The sequence below is a fragment of the Eleutherodactylus coqui genome, chromosome 2 (assembly GCF_035609145.1).
Source record: "Eleutherodactylus coqui strain aEleCoq1 chromosome 2, aEleCoq1.hap1, whole genome shotgun sequence".
Lineage (NCBI taxonomy): Eukaryota > Metazoa > Chordata > Amphibia > Anura > Eleutherodactylidae > Eleutherodactylus > Eleutherodactylus coqui.
In genome coordinates this window covers 65,415,522-65,429,819 of record NC_089838.1, presented here as the reverse complement: position 1 = coordinate 65,429,819, position 14,298 = coordinate 65,415,522, and the positions used below count along the sequence as shown (strand labels likewise).

Here is a 14,298-nt window from a genome sequence, read left to right as displayed (position 1 = left end):
TGCCATGCCTGGCCCACGTCTTTAATTTGGTGGTTCAGCACTTTCTGAAAAGCTACCCACGCTTGTCAGACCTGCTCGTAAAGGTGCGCCGGCTCTGCGCACATTTCCGCAAGTCCCACACGGACGCTGCCACCCTGCGCACCCTGCAACATCGCTTTAATCTGCCAGTGCACCGACTGCTGTGCGACATGCCCACACGGTGGAACTCTACGCTCCACATGTTGGCCATGCTCTATGAGCAGCGTAGAGCTATCGTGGAATACCAACTCCAACATGGGCGGCGTAGTGGGAGTCAGCCTCCTCAATTCTTTACAGAAGAGTGGGCCTGGTTGGCAGACATCTGCCAGGTCCTTGGAAACTTTGAGCAGTCTACCCAGGTGGTGAGCGGCGATGCTGCAATCATTAGCGTCACCATTCCTCTGCTATGCATCTTGAGAAGTTCCCTGCAAACCATAAAGGCAGCCGCTTTGCGCTCGGAAACGGAGGCGGGGGAAGACAGTATGTCGCTGGATAGTCAGAGCACCCTCCTGTCTATATCTCAGCGCATTCAGGAGGAGGAGGAGGAGGAGCATGAGGAGGATGAGGAGGAGGGGGAAGAGACAGCTTGGCCCACTGCTGACGGTGCCCCTGCTGCTTGCCTGTCATCCTTTCAGCGTGTATGGCCTGAGGAGGAGGAGGAGGAGGAGGAGGAGGAGGATCCTGAAAGTGATCTTCCTAGTGAAGACAGCCATGTGTTGCGTACGGGTACCCTGGCACACATGGCTGACTTCATGTTAGGATGCCTTTCTCGTGACCCTCGCGTTGCACGCTTTCTGGCCACTACGGATTACTGGGTGTACACACTGCTCGACCCACGCTATAAGGAGAACCTTCCCAGTTTCATTCCCGAAGAGGAAAGGGGTTCGAGAGTGTTGCTATACCACAGGACCCTGGCGGACAAGCTGATGGTAAAATTCCCATCCGACAGCGCTAGTGGCAGAAGGCGCAGTTCCGAGGGCCAGGTAGCAGGGGAGGTGCGGAGATCGAGCAGCATGTACAGCCCAGGCAGTGCAACAGTCTTTAAGGGCCTGGACAGCTTTATGGCTCCCCACCAAGACTGTGTCACCGCTCCCCAGTCAAGGCTAAGTCGGCGGGAGCACTGTAAAAGGATGGTGAGGGAGTACGTAGCGGATCGCACGACCGTCCTCCGTGACGCCTCTACCACCTACAACTACTGGGTGTCGAAGCTGGACACGTGGCCTGAACTAGCGCTGTATGCCCTGGAGGTGCTTGCTTGTCCTGCGGCTAGCGTCTTGTCGGAGAGGGTGTTTAGTGCGGCTGGGGGAATCATCACAGATAAGCGTACCCGCCTGTCAACCGACAGTGCCGACAGGCTAACACTCATCAAGATGAACAAAGCCTGGATTTCCCCAGACTTCTCTTCTCCACCAGCGGACAGCAGCGATACGTAAGCAATACGTAGGCTGCACCCGCGGATGGAAGCTACGTTCTCTCTCACCATCCAAAACGGGGACATTTCTGCTTCATCAATCTGTGTCTAATATTCCTCCTCCTCCTCCTGCTCCTCCTCCTGAAACCTCACGTAATCACGCTGAACGGGCAATTTTTCTTAGGGCCACAAGGCTCACTCATCTAATTTTTCTAAACAATTTTTATATGTTTCAATGCTCTTAAAAGCATTGAAACTTTAACTTGAACCAATTTTTCGTTAAACTGGGCTGCCTCCAGGCCTAGTTACCACTTAAGCCACATTAACCAAAGCGATTAATGGGTTTCACCTGCCATCTTGGTTGGGCATGGCCAATTTTTACTGAGGTACATTAGTACTGTTGGTACACCAATTTTTTGGGGCCCTCACCTACAGTGTAATCATAGCAATTTGTATGTTCTTCGCCTGCACTCATGGTACAGAAGTGTGTGTGGGGTTGGCCTACACTTTAGCTACATAAATGTAACTTGGGCCTTGGCTATACTGCAGCTACTGACATGGAACGAAGACTGCGCTCCCACTATACTGCTGCTTCGGAATTGTTACTGGGGCTTGTCTTGAGTGCTACTATTACTGACATGGAACGAAGACTGCGCTCCCACTATACTGCTGCTTCGGAATTGTTACTGGGGCCTGTCTTGAGTGCTACTATTACTGACATGGAACGAAGACTGCGCTCCCACTATACTGCTGCTTCGGAATTGTTACTGGGGCCTGTCTTGAGTGCTACTATTACTGACATGGAACGAAGACTGCGCTCCCGCTATACTGCTGCTTCGGAATTGTTACTGGGGCCTGTCTTGAGTGCTACTATTGCTGACATGGAACGAAGACTGCGCTCCTCCTATAATGCTGCTAGTGATATGTTAGTGGGGCCTGTCCTAATGCTACGGCTGAAATGTTACGAATTATGGGCTCTGCCTATACCGCTGCTAATGGTATGTCTCTGGGGTGTGGAAACAGAGGCTTCCCAAAGACATGATGGCGGCGAGGCCATTTCCCACCAACGCGGTTACTGTTAAGGTGCATATAACCACGGACACGTGGAGAGGACACGTAGTGCCTCAAAAACATCCCCCTCCTCCTCCAACAGAGAAAACATTCTTGGCAAATGCCTTTGCATTGGTTCATCTGGTGGCAGTCCAAGAATTTCACCTTTACCGACACTACAAGAGAGCCCCCCCACCATCCCCCCGCCACGGCCCACTTAATCCTGGCCACATTCCGAAAACTAACAAAATAAAACCGCGCTACTAGGTCCGCAGTCACCACCACATTACCAGCAACGCGGTTACTGTTAAGGTGCATATAACCACGGACACGTGGAGAGGACACGTAGTGCCTCAAAAACATCCCCCCGCCACGGCCCACTTAATCCGGGCCACATTCCGAAAACCAACAAAATAAAACCGCGCTACTAGGTCCGCAGTCACCACCACATTACCACCAACGCAGTTACTGTTAAGGTACATATTACCAGTCTGACTGGGGCATGCAGACACCTTGACAGAATGAATAGTGTGTGGCACATAGGTTCCCCATTGCTATGCCCACGTGTGCAGCTCCTGATGGCGGTGGCACAGGATTCTATTTCTCATTGCTTCTGTACAGCATTGTGGGCTATCGCCCCACCACTTTTAAAGAGAGTCGCTGCCTAGCCGTGCCAACCCCTCTGCAGTGTGTGCCTGCGGTTCCTCGTCATGGCAGACGCACTTATAAATAGACATGAGGGTGGTGTGGCATGAGGGCAGCTGAAGGCTGCGCAGGGACAGTTTGTTGTGCGCTGTGGACACTGCGTTGTGCGGGGGGGGGGGGGGTTGGGCAGCATGTAACCCAGGAGAAGTGGCAGCGGAGTGTCATGCAGGCAGTGATTGTGCTTTGTTGGAGGTAGTGTGGTGCTTAGCAAAGGTATGCCATGCTAATGAAGGCTTTTCAGAAGTAAAAGTTTTTGGGAGGGGGGGGGCCCCACTCTTGCCGCTATTGTGGCTTAATAGTGGGACCTGTGAACTTGAGATGCAGCCCAACACGTAGCCCCTCGCCTGCCCTATCCGTTGCTGTGTCGTTCCCATCACTTTCTTGAATTGCCCAGATTTTCACACATGAAAACCTTAGCGAGCATCGGCGATATACAAAAATGCTCGGGTCGCCCATTGACTTCAATGGGGTTCGTTATTCGAAACGAACCCTCGAGCATCGCGAAAAGTTCGTCCCGAGTAACGAGCACCCGAGCATTTTGGTGCTCGCTCATCTCTAAAAATAACCAATTATTTCCTCTTTTGCCTCCATATTGGTATTATTTTCTATTGGGTAAATACATCAGTCTTTCTCCAGTAGAATACAAAAGCAATGATAGAAGAAGCAAATACAGATTAAATACTGATGAAATACTGATGATGTATAGTTGTAATGTCATCTGTAACTGGTCTGTTTTACAGATGGCTATTATGGACATGTTACAATAGACTTGTCTGAAACTGGCCATGCGGTAGATTGAATAGTGCCATTGAGAAACAGACTGCTATGTTGATGGAAAAGTAAAACAGTTATGTTTTTTTGAAAATGGGGAAAAGGAAACAAAAATCAATAAACAAAAATAACCCATAGGGCTAAGGTTGAAATGGACTCAAGCCATAAGCAGCCAATGGGCATTTATGGATTTTGAGAGAAAGCCACATTTAAAGTACATTTAAAATTTGATGCTTAACCCCTTCCCACCTCAGAACATATATATATATATATATATGTGTGTGTGTGTGTGTCTTGGGTGTTGAGGTTCATGCAGAATATATTGACGTCAGTAGCTGAGACTGACAGATGGACTTTCTCTGTAACTGCAAGGATAGTGGAGAACACTGCTGCAGATTCTTAACCCCCTTCATGTCGTTATCAATGTTATAGCATGTATTGAGTTAACAGAGAAACAGCACTCCCTCTTTAATGTCATCAGCCCTCTGCCCTGAAATTACATAGGAAAAATGAGTTAGCATGGCAGCCAGAAGCCTAACACTGACCTTCAGGTCTGTCAAGTACTGGCAAGTGTGCAATTTAATAGACCACAGTACATAGGTGCTGCAGTGTACTATCTAAGTGAACATAACAGGCTCAAGTTTCATAAAGGGATATAAAAAAAAGTGAAAAACATAAAATTATGCAAAAAAAAGCTATATGTTCAGTATCACCACATCCATAACTACCAATTCAATATATTGAAAGCACTTTTTATGCTGCACATCAAACACTATAAAAAAGGCAGAAAAACCCAGAGACAAAATACTTTTCTTGTTCTTTTTGGCTCCAATAGTGATTTAAACAGTCATATGTACCTCAAAAGGGTACCAATTAAAGCTACAGCTAACTTATCATACAAAAAAAAACAAACCCTCACACAGCTATATCAATGGAAAAGAAAAAACATAGACAGATAGACAGATAGATAGATAGATAGATAGATAGATAGATAGATAGATAGATAGATAGATAGACAGATAGATAGATAGAACGAGAGAGATTTGGCATTGTCATAATTGTACGAATCAACAGAGAAAAGTTATCTTGTTATTTATACCACATAGTGATCGACACAAAAAATAAACAAAAATCAATGGAAGAACTGATTTGTTTATTCACCCTGCCCCTTCCAAAAATAAAGAGAGCAAGGCTGCCTGTCCACAGTCAGGTTTTCATTGCGTTCCCCACAGCGTTAATCCGGCCACGGGGAACCCAGTGAAAGCTCTCCATTGCTATGGAGAGCACTTCCCCCCTGTCCACGAGTGGAGAATCATTGCGATTCTCCACTCGCGGCCGGCAAATCGCAGCATCCGCGGTGAGCCTATCTGTCAGATAGGCTGACAGTGGAGATCTGTCTGCTGGCTCCTGCTACCGGGCGGCGGTGGCGTGATACCGCAACGCCCGTGGACAGGCAGCCTTAAAAAAATTTATACAATACATGCTATGTACTCCAAAATGGTAAAGGTAAAAACTAAGGTCTGTGTGTCCTACCTGGTGTGACTAGCAACAAACCAAGGGGAAATGATCGCTGTTTTAGCAATACAACTTATAGACCATAGTGTAAACTTTGGTGCTGATTGGCTATAAATATCAATGCGCCAGTTTAGCTAACACTGTGGCCGTCTTCTCCTTGTATCAGAGTTGGTTACCTTCTACCTAGTTCAGTTTACTAACCTATGCAAGATCCATTGTCTAGTAGCAACACTACTATTAGTGATGCTATGCGAAAGGTTCTTGATGAAATGTCCATAATTTGACATGGAAACGCGCCGAACCTTGCATCACCTCATAATTAAGCTATCTCAGAACCTTGCATCACCTTTTGATTTATTCAAGCAAGAACCATAGATTACTTTCTTCTAAACTTGCATTTATAATTAGGAGGTATATAGTTACTCAACCAGGCTTGTTCCATCTGATCTTTTGAGAGAAACAAATCGGATGCTGGTATATACCGGCATATAGCGGAAGGACTTAGCTTATATATTGCTCTAGTCTTTTAGTCCTGCATTTTCAATAATCAGGAATATCTATTCCTGTGCAGGCTTTAGACTGGTGCGGGTTAATTTAACCCACTAAATTCTGCTCTCTCATAATCAGTTGTGGTTCAGCAAGCCAGAGACCCTCGCTCTCCTACTGAACTGGGGTTCAAATCAATCACAGCCCAGTGGAGTCAGAGTTTTGTGTCTCTTTGTACTTTGTTGTTAGTCTGTCAATTTTTAACAAGTTGCTCCATAAAGATTATTATTTTAAGTGCCTATAAATTTGAAAGTCTTAAAAATTAAATAACATTATTTATAGAAGGTTTACCATATTCATAAATTATTTTCATTGAATAAAAAAATCAAATGGTGAAAACTAATCAAGAAAATACACAATGCCATGCAAAAAACAAGCCTTCACAAGAAACTATGTTAATGGTAAGATAAAAAAGTTAGATCTTTTGAAGACTTGTGATGAAAATCAATCCATCCTATCTCAATCTCTCATATCTCTCTCATATTTCATATCTCTATCTCTCTTATATCTCTATCTATCTATCTCATATCTATCTATCTTTTACAAATGTATTTACTATTGCAGGAATATACTATTGATATATTTTTTGCACAAACCTGGTATGACAGACGCTTGAAATTCAACAGCACCATAAAAGTGCTTCGACTCAACAGTAATATGGTTGGCAAGATTTGGATTCCAGACACATTTTTTCGCAATTCAAAAAAAGCTGATGCTCATTGGATAACTACTCCTAATAGAATGCTAAGGATATGGAATGATGGAAGAGTACTTTATACCCTCAGGTATGGCAGTATATGATGTCAGTTAACCCCTTTATTGTATTTGAGTAAACTTTCTGATAATAAATGTATAATGATGTGGGTTGCAGGTTAGGAGTCCTCACAACAGACCGTCAACTATAGTCTGATTTTATTGACAAAAAAAAAAAAAAAAACAGCACAAACAATAAAACTGAACTGCAATATACAAAAACATCTGATATGGTTCTGTAGTGCAAGATATCATGGAGTAATACTGAGGCATATCATGAAGTATGAGTTCAAGGATATTACAAATGATCTTTCCGATTTAAAACCCTCATAACTCACGTGTAATGGCACTCAGATTCATACATTTAATATAAATGGTAAGAGAAACTCAAGAATTATCATTTCGTAAAACTGTCTAACAGTAAGATTGTCATTTATAATGTTATCCCTACTGATTGCAATTGTGACCGGCCTTGAAACCAGATTAAAAAAACGAGGCGTCGTTCTTTCTGTGAGACAATGCAAATTCTAATAGAAAGCAATGATTTCATGAAACTTTAGTGTTTAGTGTTGATGTTGCCTCCCACACACGTAGTTTTAGAAATTGGGGGAGCAAAAGCCCACATGCCTACTTGGAGTATATGTGCAACTCCCCCAAGGTGAATGCGTTTTGCACTATAATTAGAGATGAGTGAGCATACTCGATAAGGCAAACTACTCAAGCGAGTAGTGCCTTATTCGAGTACCTGCCCGCTCGTCTCTAAAGATTCAAGTGCTGGCAGGGGGGCGGGGAGTGGCGGGGGAGAGCGGGGAGGAACGGAGAGGAGATCTCTCTCTCCACCCCGCTCCCCCCTGCTCACCGCCGCAACTCACCTGTCACCCACGCCGGCACCCGAATCTTTAGAGACAAGCGGGCAGGTACTCAAATAAGGCACTACTCGCTCGAGTAGTTTGCCTTATCAAGTATGCTCGCTCATCTCTAACTATAATCTTAAGGAAACTGTACTGTTCCTTGTTGTTTTTCCATGAGGAAACAATCCCAGTAATTTTGTATTTGGATGCTACAGATATGGCTTCTGCGGGCACCATTTTCACAATTAAGTCATAAGTGAGCTCAATAGATGACTACCAAACAGATGGATTGGCTGTGTAGGTTGTGACGATACTGAACTTCTTTCCTTATGTCTTGTGATTTTTCTCTCCGGGGGAGTGTTAGAGATAGAGTCTACATGTCACCCTTACCAGCCACCATACATGATCTGCCAGGCAGCATCACAGAAGCCATTGCATCAATAATGATACACTACAACATGTATGGCAGAAACTTGACTACAGACTCCATGTGTCTTGAGTGACTTAGGAGGCCCACATTGAACACCACCAATGTGAAAACTATTTTTGATGTTATGCAACAAAACTTTGAGTTTCTGTTTCCCTTGATACTAGATTTATGTATCAGAGTGTCATTAAACATGAGTTATGAGTGTTTCAAATCAGAAAGATCATTTATAATGACCCTGTAGTATAGAATGAGAGAGCCGAAGTTGCAGCATGCACAAATCCAGAACACCAGGCATAGGCTTTTATAGTTAAGGACAAGGTTCAAGGCCCAATTCCAGATCTCATCATACACAAGATTTGAGGTACAGGACACCAGATTCAAACTTTGATTTGTCGTGATGAAAACACACCTAGGTCCATAACTCAGAGTATACGTTCAAACTAACATACAAGACTCAGAGTTTTGAATTGTAGCTATTACGGGCCCAGATTCCAATTCCCAACTTTAAGAGTGCTTCAAGGAATACTATAATAAGGATAGAAAAATACGCAGGCTACAGGAACAGAAAAACAGTTGATGTAAATAGTCCAGAACTCACTGTGATTGGTCACAGAACATGTGAAAGCATTAATTGATTCCTGGATGCAAGAAGCAGATATCTAAACAAGGATAGGAAAGACATCACTTTAGACAGAATTATCATCAAGACTGCAAGACATGACTCAGAAATCCAGAGTTCACATCCCCGTGTATGGCTGCAATTATGGTAATACGGAAAGTGTCTTGCCAATCATACACAGCCTCAGCAGCAATATATAAATAGGAGTGCACTTTGGGATAGTTATGTTAAGATGATAGATAATAGTACAATTTTTGCAGAATACAAAGTATAGAAATAAATTGCTTATAAAACCAATTCTTTTGGGCTATGATGTCATCACAGAGGATTTTCCTAGCTTTTTTCTTGCAGATTTTCCAATCTGTTTTTTGTTTTGTTTTCTAAGTTACTGTGTTATATCTAGTAGGTGTTTGAAAATGCCTATAATGAAGGATACAAGCATCCAATCTTAACACAAAAGTGTAGTCTTTAGTAATAATAATGATGATTTCCTCCTCATATAAACTGTACATTATTAAAGGTACATGTCAAATGTAGATTTCCATGTATAACATTAAAGGGGTTGTCTTGCGAAATCAAGTGGGGTTATACACTTCTGTATGGCCATATTAATGCACTTTGTAATATACATCGTGCATTAAATATGAGCCATACAGAAGTTATTCACTTACCTGCTCCGTTGCTAGCGTCCTCGTCTCCATGGTTCCGTCTAATTTCGCTGGCGGCTTGCTTTTTTAGATGCGCTTGCGCAGTCCGGTCTTCTGCTCTCAGCACGAGCCGCTTCAGCCTGCTAGCCGCTACAGCTCTTCTGCGCATGCGCAGACGAGCTGTCACTTCTCAGGAGCGCGCTGGAGCGGCCATTCTGTACCATCCTCTCTTAGAGAGGGGTGCAGAAACTTGAGCCGCCCAGCTGTCCCGAGAAGCTGCCCAGCTGTCCCGAGAAGCCGCCCAGCTGTCCCGCCGCCCTGCCGCCCAGGTAAGTGATGGGTCGGGTGTGATGTGTCACTAACAGGTGTGGGCCCCTCCGGGTGTCCTACCGCTGGGCTCCGGGGCCTAGCGCTGGGCTCCGGGGCCTAGCGCTGGGCTCCGGGGCCTACCGCTGGGCTCCGGGGCCTACCGCTGTGGCCCGGGACCTTCACCTGTCTTGAGGGGACTGCCGCTGGGCCGAGGGGACTGCCGCTGGGCCGAGGGGATTGCCGCTGGGCCCCGGAGCCTTTGTCTGTTGTCAGGGGCCTAGCGCGGGGGAGCCGGGGCCTAGCGCCGGTTACCTGCTGCCTGGCGGTGGGTGACTGTGTGCCGTGATCGGCCGCGTTCAATCCCGGGGTCCGGTCGGCGGCTGCGGGGCGTCTGGTTGTCAGGGAAACAGCTGGTAGCGTCTCAGGAGCGCGCACGTCGGGCTACAGCAAGCGCGGTGCACCATGGGAGAAACCCGCGGTGCACCTTGGGAAAAGAACCGGCGGCCATCTTTGGGAAACGTGATATAAGTTGCTGAAAGACAAGAACTGTGAGTAGAATCCAGCTTTAAAACCTATTTACATGTGTGCATAGTTATGTATGCTTAAAAAGGGGGACTGGGCAATAAAAAAATTCCACTCTTGCCTCGAGACAACCCCTTTAAAGAACATTTCTACTGACGGCTTAGTCACACGGGCACATCGGCGCCCGTGTTACTGCAGGTAAAGACGGCCGCACTTCAGGACGGACGTCTCACTGCAGCGCCGGAAGAAAGAACATGTGACCGGCTTCATTGCCGGTCATGTGTTCTTTCTTCAGCACTGCAGGGAGTCATCCATCTTGAAGTACGGCTGTCTTCTTCCTGCAGGAAGGGCTCAGTCACACGGGTGCCGATGCGCCCGTGTTACTAAGCCCTTATGCTTGAGAGCGTTCATAGCCATGCTTATCCATTTTTAAACTCTCAACCCTACAAACTCTGTTGCCATTTGTGTCTGAACATACACGTATTTCTACGTATTTCTCTCTTAGTATGCCATTATCATAATAGTCAGAAATATACTTATTCAAGTATTTATATTGTTTTTATTGCCATTAATATCATTATTTTATGTCCTTTCATCAAGCCTCATTTTAATATGTCCTTTTTCATACTTGATCATTCCTATGTTATTATTGTCATTTTCTTACTACTTATATCATTCTATGATTATTTGCTCCATCAATGTGAAATATATATATATATATATATATATATATATATATATACACATTCTTTTTTTTTAATTTTCTCCCGCAACTTATATTTCCTCTGTATATCCCCACGGTGTACACTTTTAAATCATATCTCCCAACAGTTTCCTGTTTTATGTATATTGTATATAGTGTGCTCCCCACATTACTGAAGAAGCATTGCATTGCTTTGAAACGCGTTGCATCTTCTGAGCTGTTTTTATCCATTAAAAACTAAGATTTTTTTATGACAAAGACCTGTGTATGTGCATGTCCATCTAAGGGTTGCACCTTGCTCCCAGTTTTTTCTTGACCTTTGTCACTACATTGAAGCAAATAACAGGAATAATTTTAGCTAGATCTTTCAACATATTTTGCTTTTTTTTATCAGGGAGCCACTGTTTTGTAATGTATTGCAATGTTAAAAATGACTCCTTTGTTGAAACTATGATATCCCATAGTATTATGATTGGTAGAGTTCTGACACCCCACTAATCATGTTAACTAAGGTATCAAAATTTCAATTGCTTCTTGCCTGCATAGTAGTGCTCTTATCCACTTACTGTGACTTTGCTATATTTCTCTGTTTAATAAGTGGACAGAAGTGTTGCTATGACAAGGACCCAAGGGAGCCTTGGCAGAATTTTGCTCTTGACTTTGGAAAAACTTGGGCTGGCAGTAGTGACTTTTAACATGCGACTAATTGTAAGTGAGGCCAGCCTCTATTTCAGTAGTAGGTGTGCACACCACTAGGGTAGAAACAGTCAACAGGCCTGTTTCAGAATGCAAGTATTGTGCTAAGAAAACTGTACTGTTTAGCAAATTGCAGTTGCTTGCACTGCCGCATAAGGATCAAGATACTGTTACATAGGGAAGTGTGCAAGCTTTTGAAAAACAGAGACACTTTGAGTAAGATTTGTATGCTGTATTCCCAGAAAACCATAGTGATCATAGTAAAGTGTAAACCTTAAATGTAACCGTGTACTACAAGTTGGGATATGAATTTCTATGAAATAGGACTGTATATTCGCAGGGTGTTATTGATATTTTTCAGACTGCTTTGCTATTGTTTTGTATTTTGCCCAAATTAATTAAATTCCTGGGATAATTATCTATAGCCAACTTCAAGTTATTCGAAGGTATACATTTAATTGCGTAACCATTAAAGATGAGCGAACACCAAAATGTTCGGGTTCGCGTTATTCGAAACGAACTTCCCGCGATGTTCGGGTGTTCGTTTCGAATAACGAACCCCATTGAAGTCAATGGGCGACCGGAACATTTTTGTATTTCGCCGATGCTCGCTAAGGTTTTCATGTGTGAAAATCTTGGCAATTCAATAAAATGATGGGAACGACACAGCAAGTTCTCCTCTGCCACAGCTGTAACAGCTGTGGCAGAGAAGAACGATGTTAGCCCATTGAATTCAATGGAGCCGTCAATACAGCCGACTCCACTGAATGCAATGGGCTGCCGGCGATCGCGGGATGAATTGTCGGAAAGGGGTTAACTATATAAGCCCTTTCCTGCAATTCATCCAGAAATGTGTAAAAATAAAAAATATATATATACTCACCTGGTGCCGACAGACGGAGTTCAGCGCGGCAGGCTGCAGTTCTCCTGAACTGCTCTGAACAGCTGTTAGTAGCATTCAGCAGCCGGGGATTTAAAATCCCCGCCTGCTGAATAAGATGCCTCTGAATGGTCACAGCCTGACCAATCAGAGGCCAGCCCTCACTCACACCCATTCATGAATTCATGAATGGGTGAGTGAGGGCTGCCTCTGATTGGCTCAGGGGCAGGAGAGCTGCCCCTGAGCCAATCAGAGGCAGCCCTCACTCACCCATTCATGAATTCATGAATGGGTGTGAGTGAGGGCTGGCCTCTGATTGGTCAGGCTGTGACCATTCAGAGGCATCTTATTCAGCAGGCGGGGATTTTAAATCCCCGGCTGCTGAATACTACTCACAGCTGTTCAGAGCAGTTCAGGAGAACTGCAGCCTGCCGCGCTGAACTCCGTCTGTCGGCACCAGGTGAGTATATATATATTTTTTATTTTTACACATTTCTGGATGAATTGCAGGAAAGGGCTTATATATTTAACCCCTTTCCGACAATTCATCCCGCGATCGCCGGCAGCCCATTGCATTCAGTGGAGTCGGCTGTATTGCCGGTTCCATTGAATTCAATGGGCAAACATCGTTCTTCTCTGTCACAGCTGTTACAGCTGTGGCAGAGAAGAAGGATTTGTCTTCTATATGTTCTCAATGGGGTTGGCGCTGCTGCCGCCGGCCCCATTGAGCGCATATAGATGAACATCCGAACATCGTGTGGTGTTCGTTACGAATAACGAACATCCCGAACACCCTAATATTCGCCCGAGCATCAAGCTCGGACGAGTACGTTCGCTCATCTCTAGTAACCATCATTATGACATTGTTTATTTTCTATTTCTGTATTCTCAAATCAATATTGTACATGTTGGTTACTCCATCTGCTGTATTATATGCTAAATCCTGTGTCACAATACCACCACCCACGACACTAGTGTTGTGGTTCCTTGTCTCTAATGATTCTGACAGCCACAGTGAGATTTTCTAGCCCCAATTTTCAGGGTTGCTCTCATTTCTGATGATCAGCATCATTCATTACCACTGAACTGAGGCATTTAAGAGTGTTCAGAAGAAATTTGGCTTTATAGTACACAGTCGCTTTCTTGTAATTGAACTTCTGTACAAGGCTGCTGAAGATTGGCTTATTACTAAGTTGTACTCAAAACTCTACTAAAGTGCTATTGGGTGATAAACTTGATATCTGGATATTCGCCCAATGTTAACGTAATTAACTCTCTGAGAAGTTAAGAGCGACTTGCTGTGCGCTGTCTATTGAATCTATTATTTGTAGAGATGAGCGAACACCAAAATGTTCGGGTGTTCGTTATTCGGAACGAACTTCCCGCGATGCTCGAGGGTTCGTTTCGAACAACGAACCCCATTGAAGTCAATGGGCGACCAGAGCATTTTTGTATTTCGCCGATGCTCGCTAAGGTTTTCATGTGTGAAAATCTGGGCAATTCAAGAAAGTGATGGGAATGACACAGAAACGGATAGGGCAGGCGAGGGGCTACATGTTGGGCTGCATCTCAAGTTCACAGGTCCCACTATTAAGCCACAATACCGGCAAGAGTGGGCCCCCCCCCCTCCCAACAACTTTTACTTCTGAAAAGCCCTCATTAGCATGGCATACCTTTGCTAAGCACCACACTAGCTACAACAAAGCACAATCACTGCCTGGATGACACTCCGCTGCCACTTCTCCTGGGTTACATGCTGACCAACCGCCCCCCCTCCCCCCCACAGCGCACACCAAAGTGTCCCTGCGCAGCCTTCAGCTGCCCTCATGCCACGCCACACTCATGTCTATTTAGAAGTGCGTCTGCCATGAG

At 44.7% G+C, this 14,298-nt stretch overlaps 1 protein-coding gene across 1 annotated transcript in view; it reads left to right on the top strand.

The window, feature by feature from the left end:
* The window catches only part of GABRG2 (gamma-aminobutyric acid type A receptor subunit gamma2), a 142,649-nt gene that overhangs the window by 66,362 nt on the left and 61,989 nt on the right, over window positions 1-14,298 (top strand). Inside the window, exon 4 of the mRNA XM_066589798.1 lies at window positions 6,581-6,801. Coding sequence (XP_066445895.1) covers window positions 6,581-6,801 — 221 coding nt within the window. The remainder of the gene's footprint in view (window positions 1-6,580; window positions 6,802-14,298) is intronic.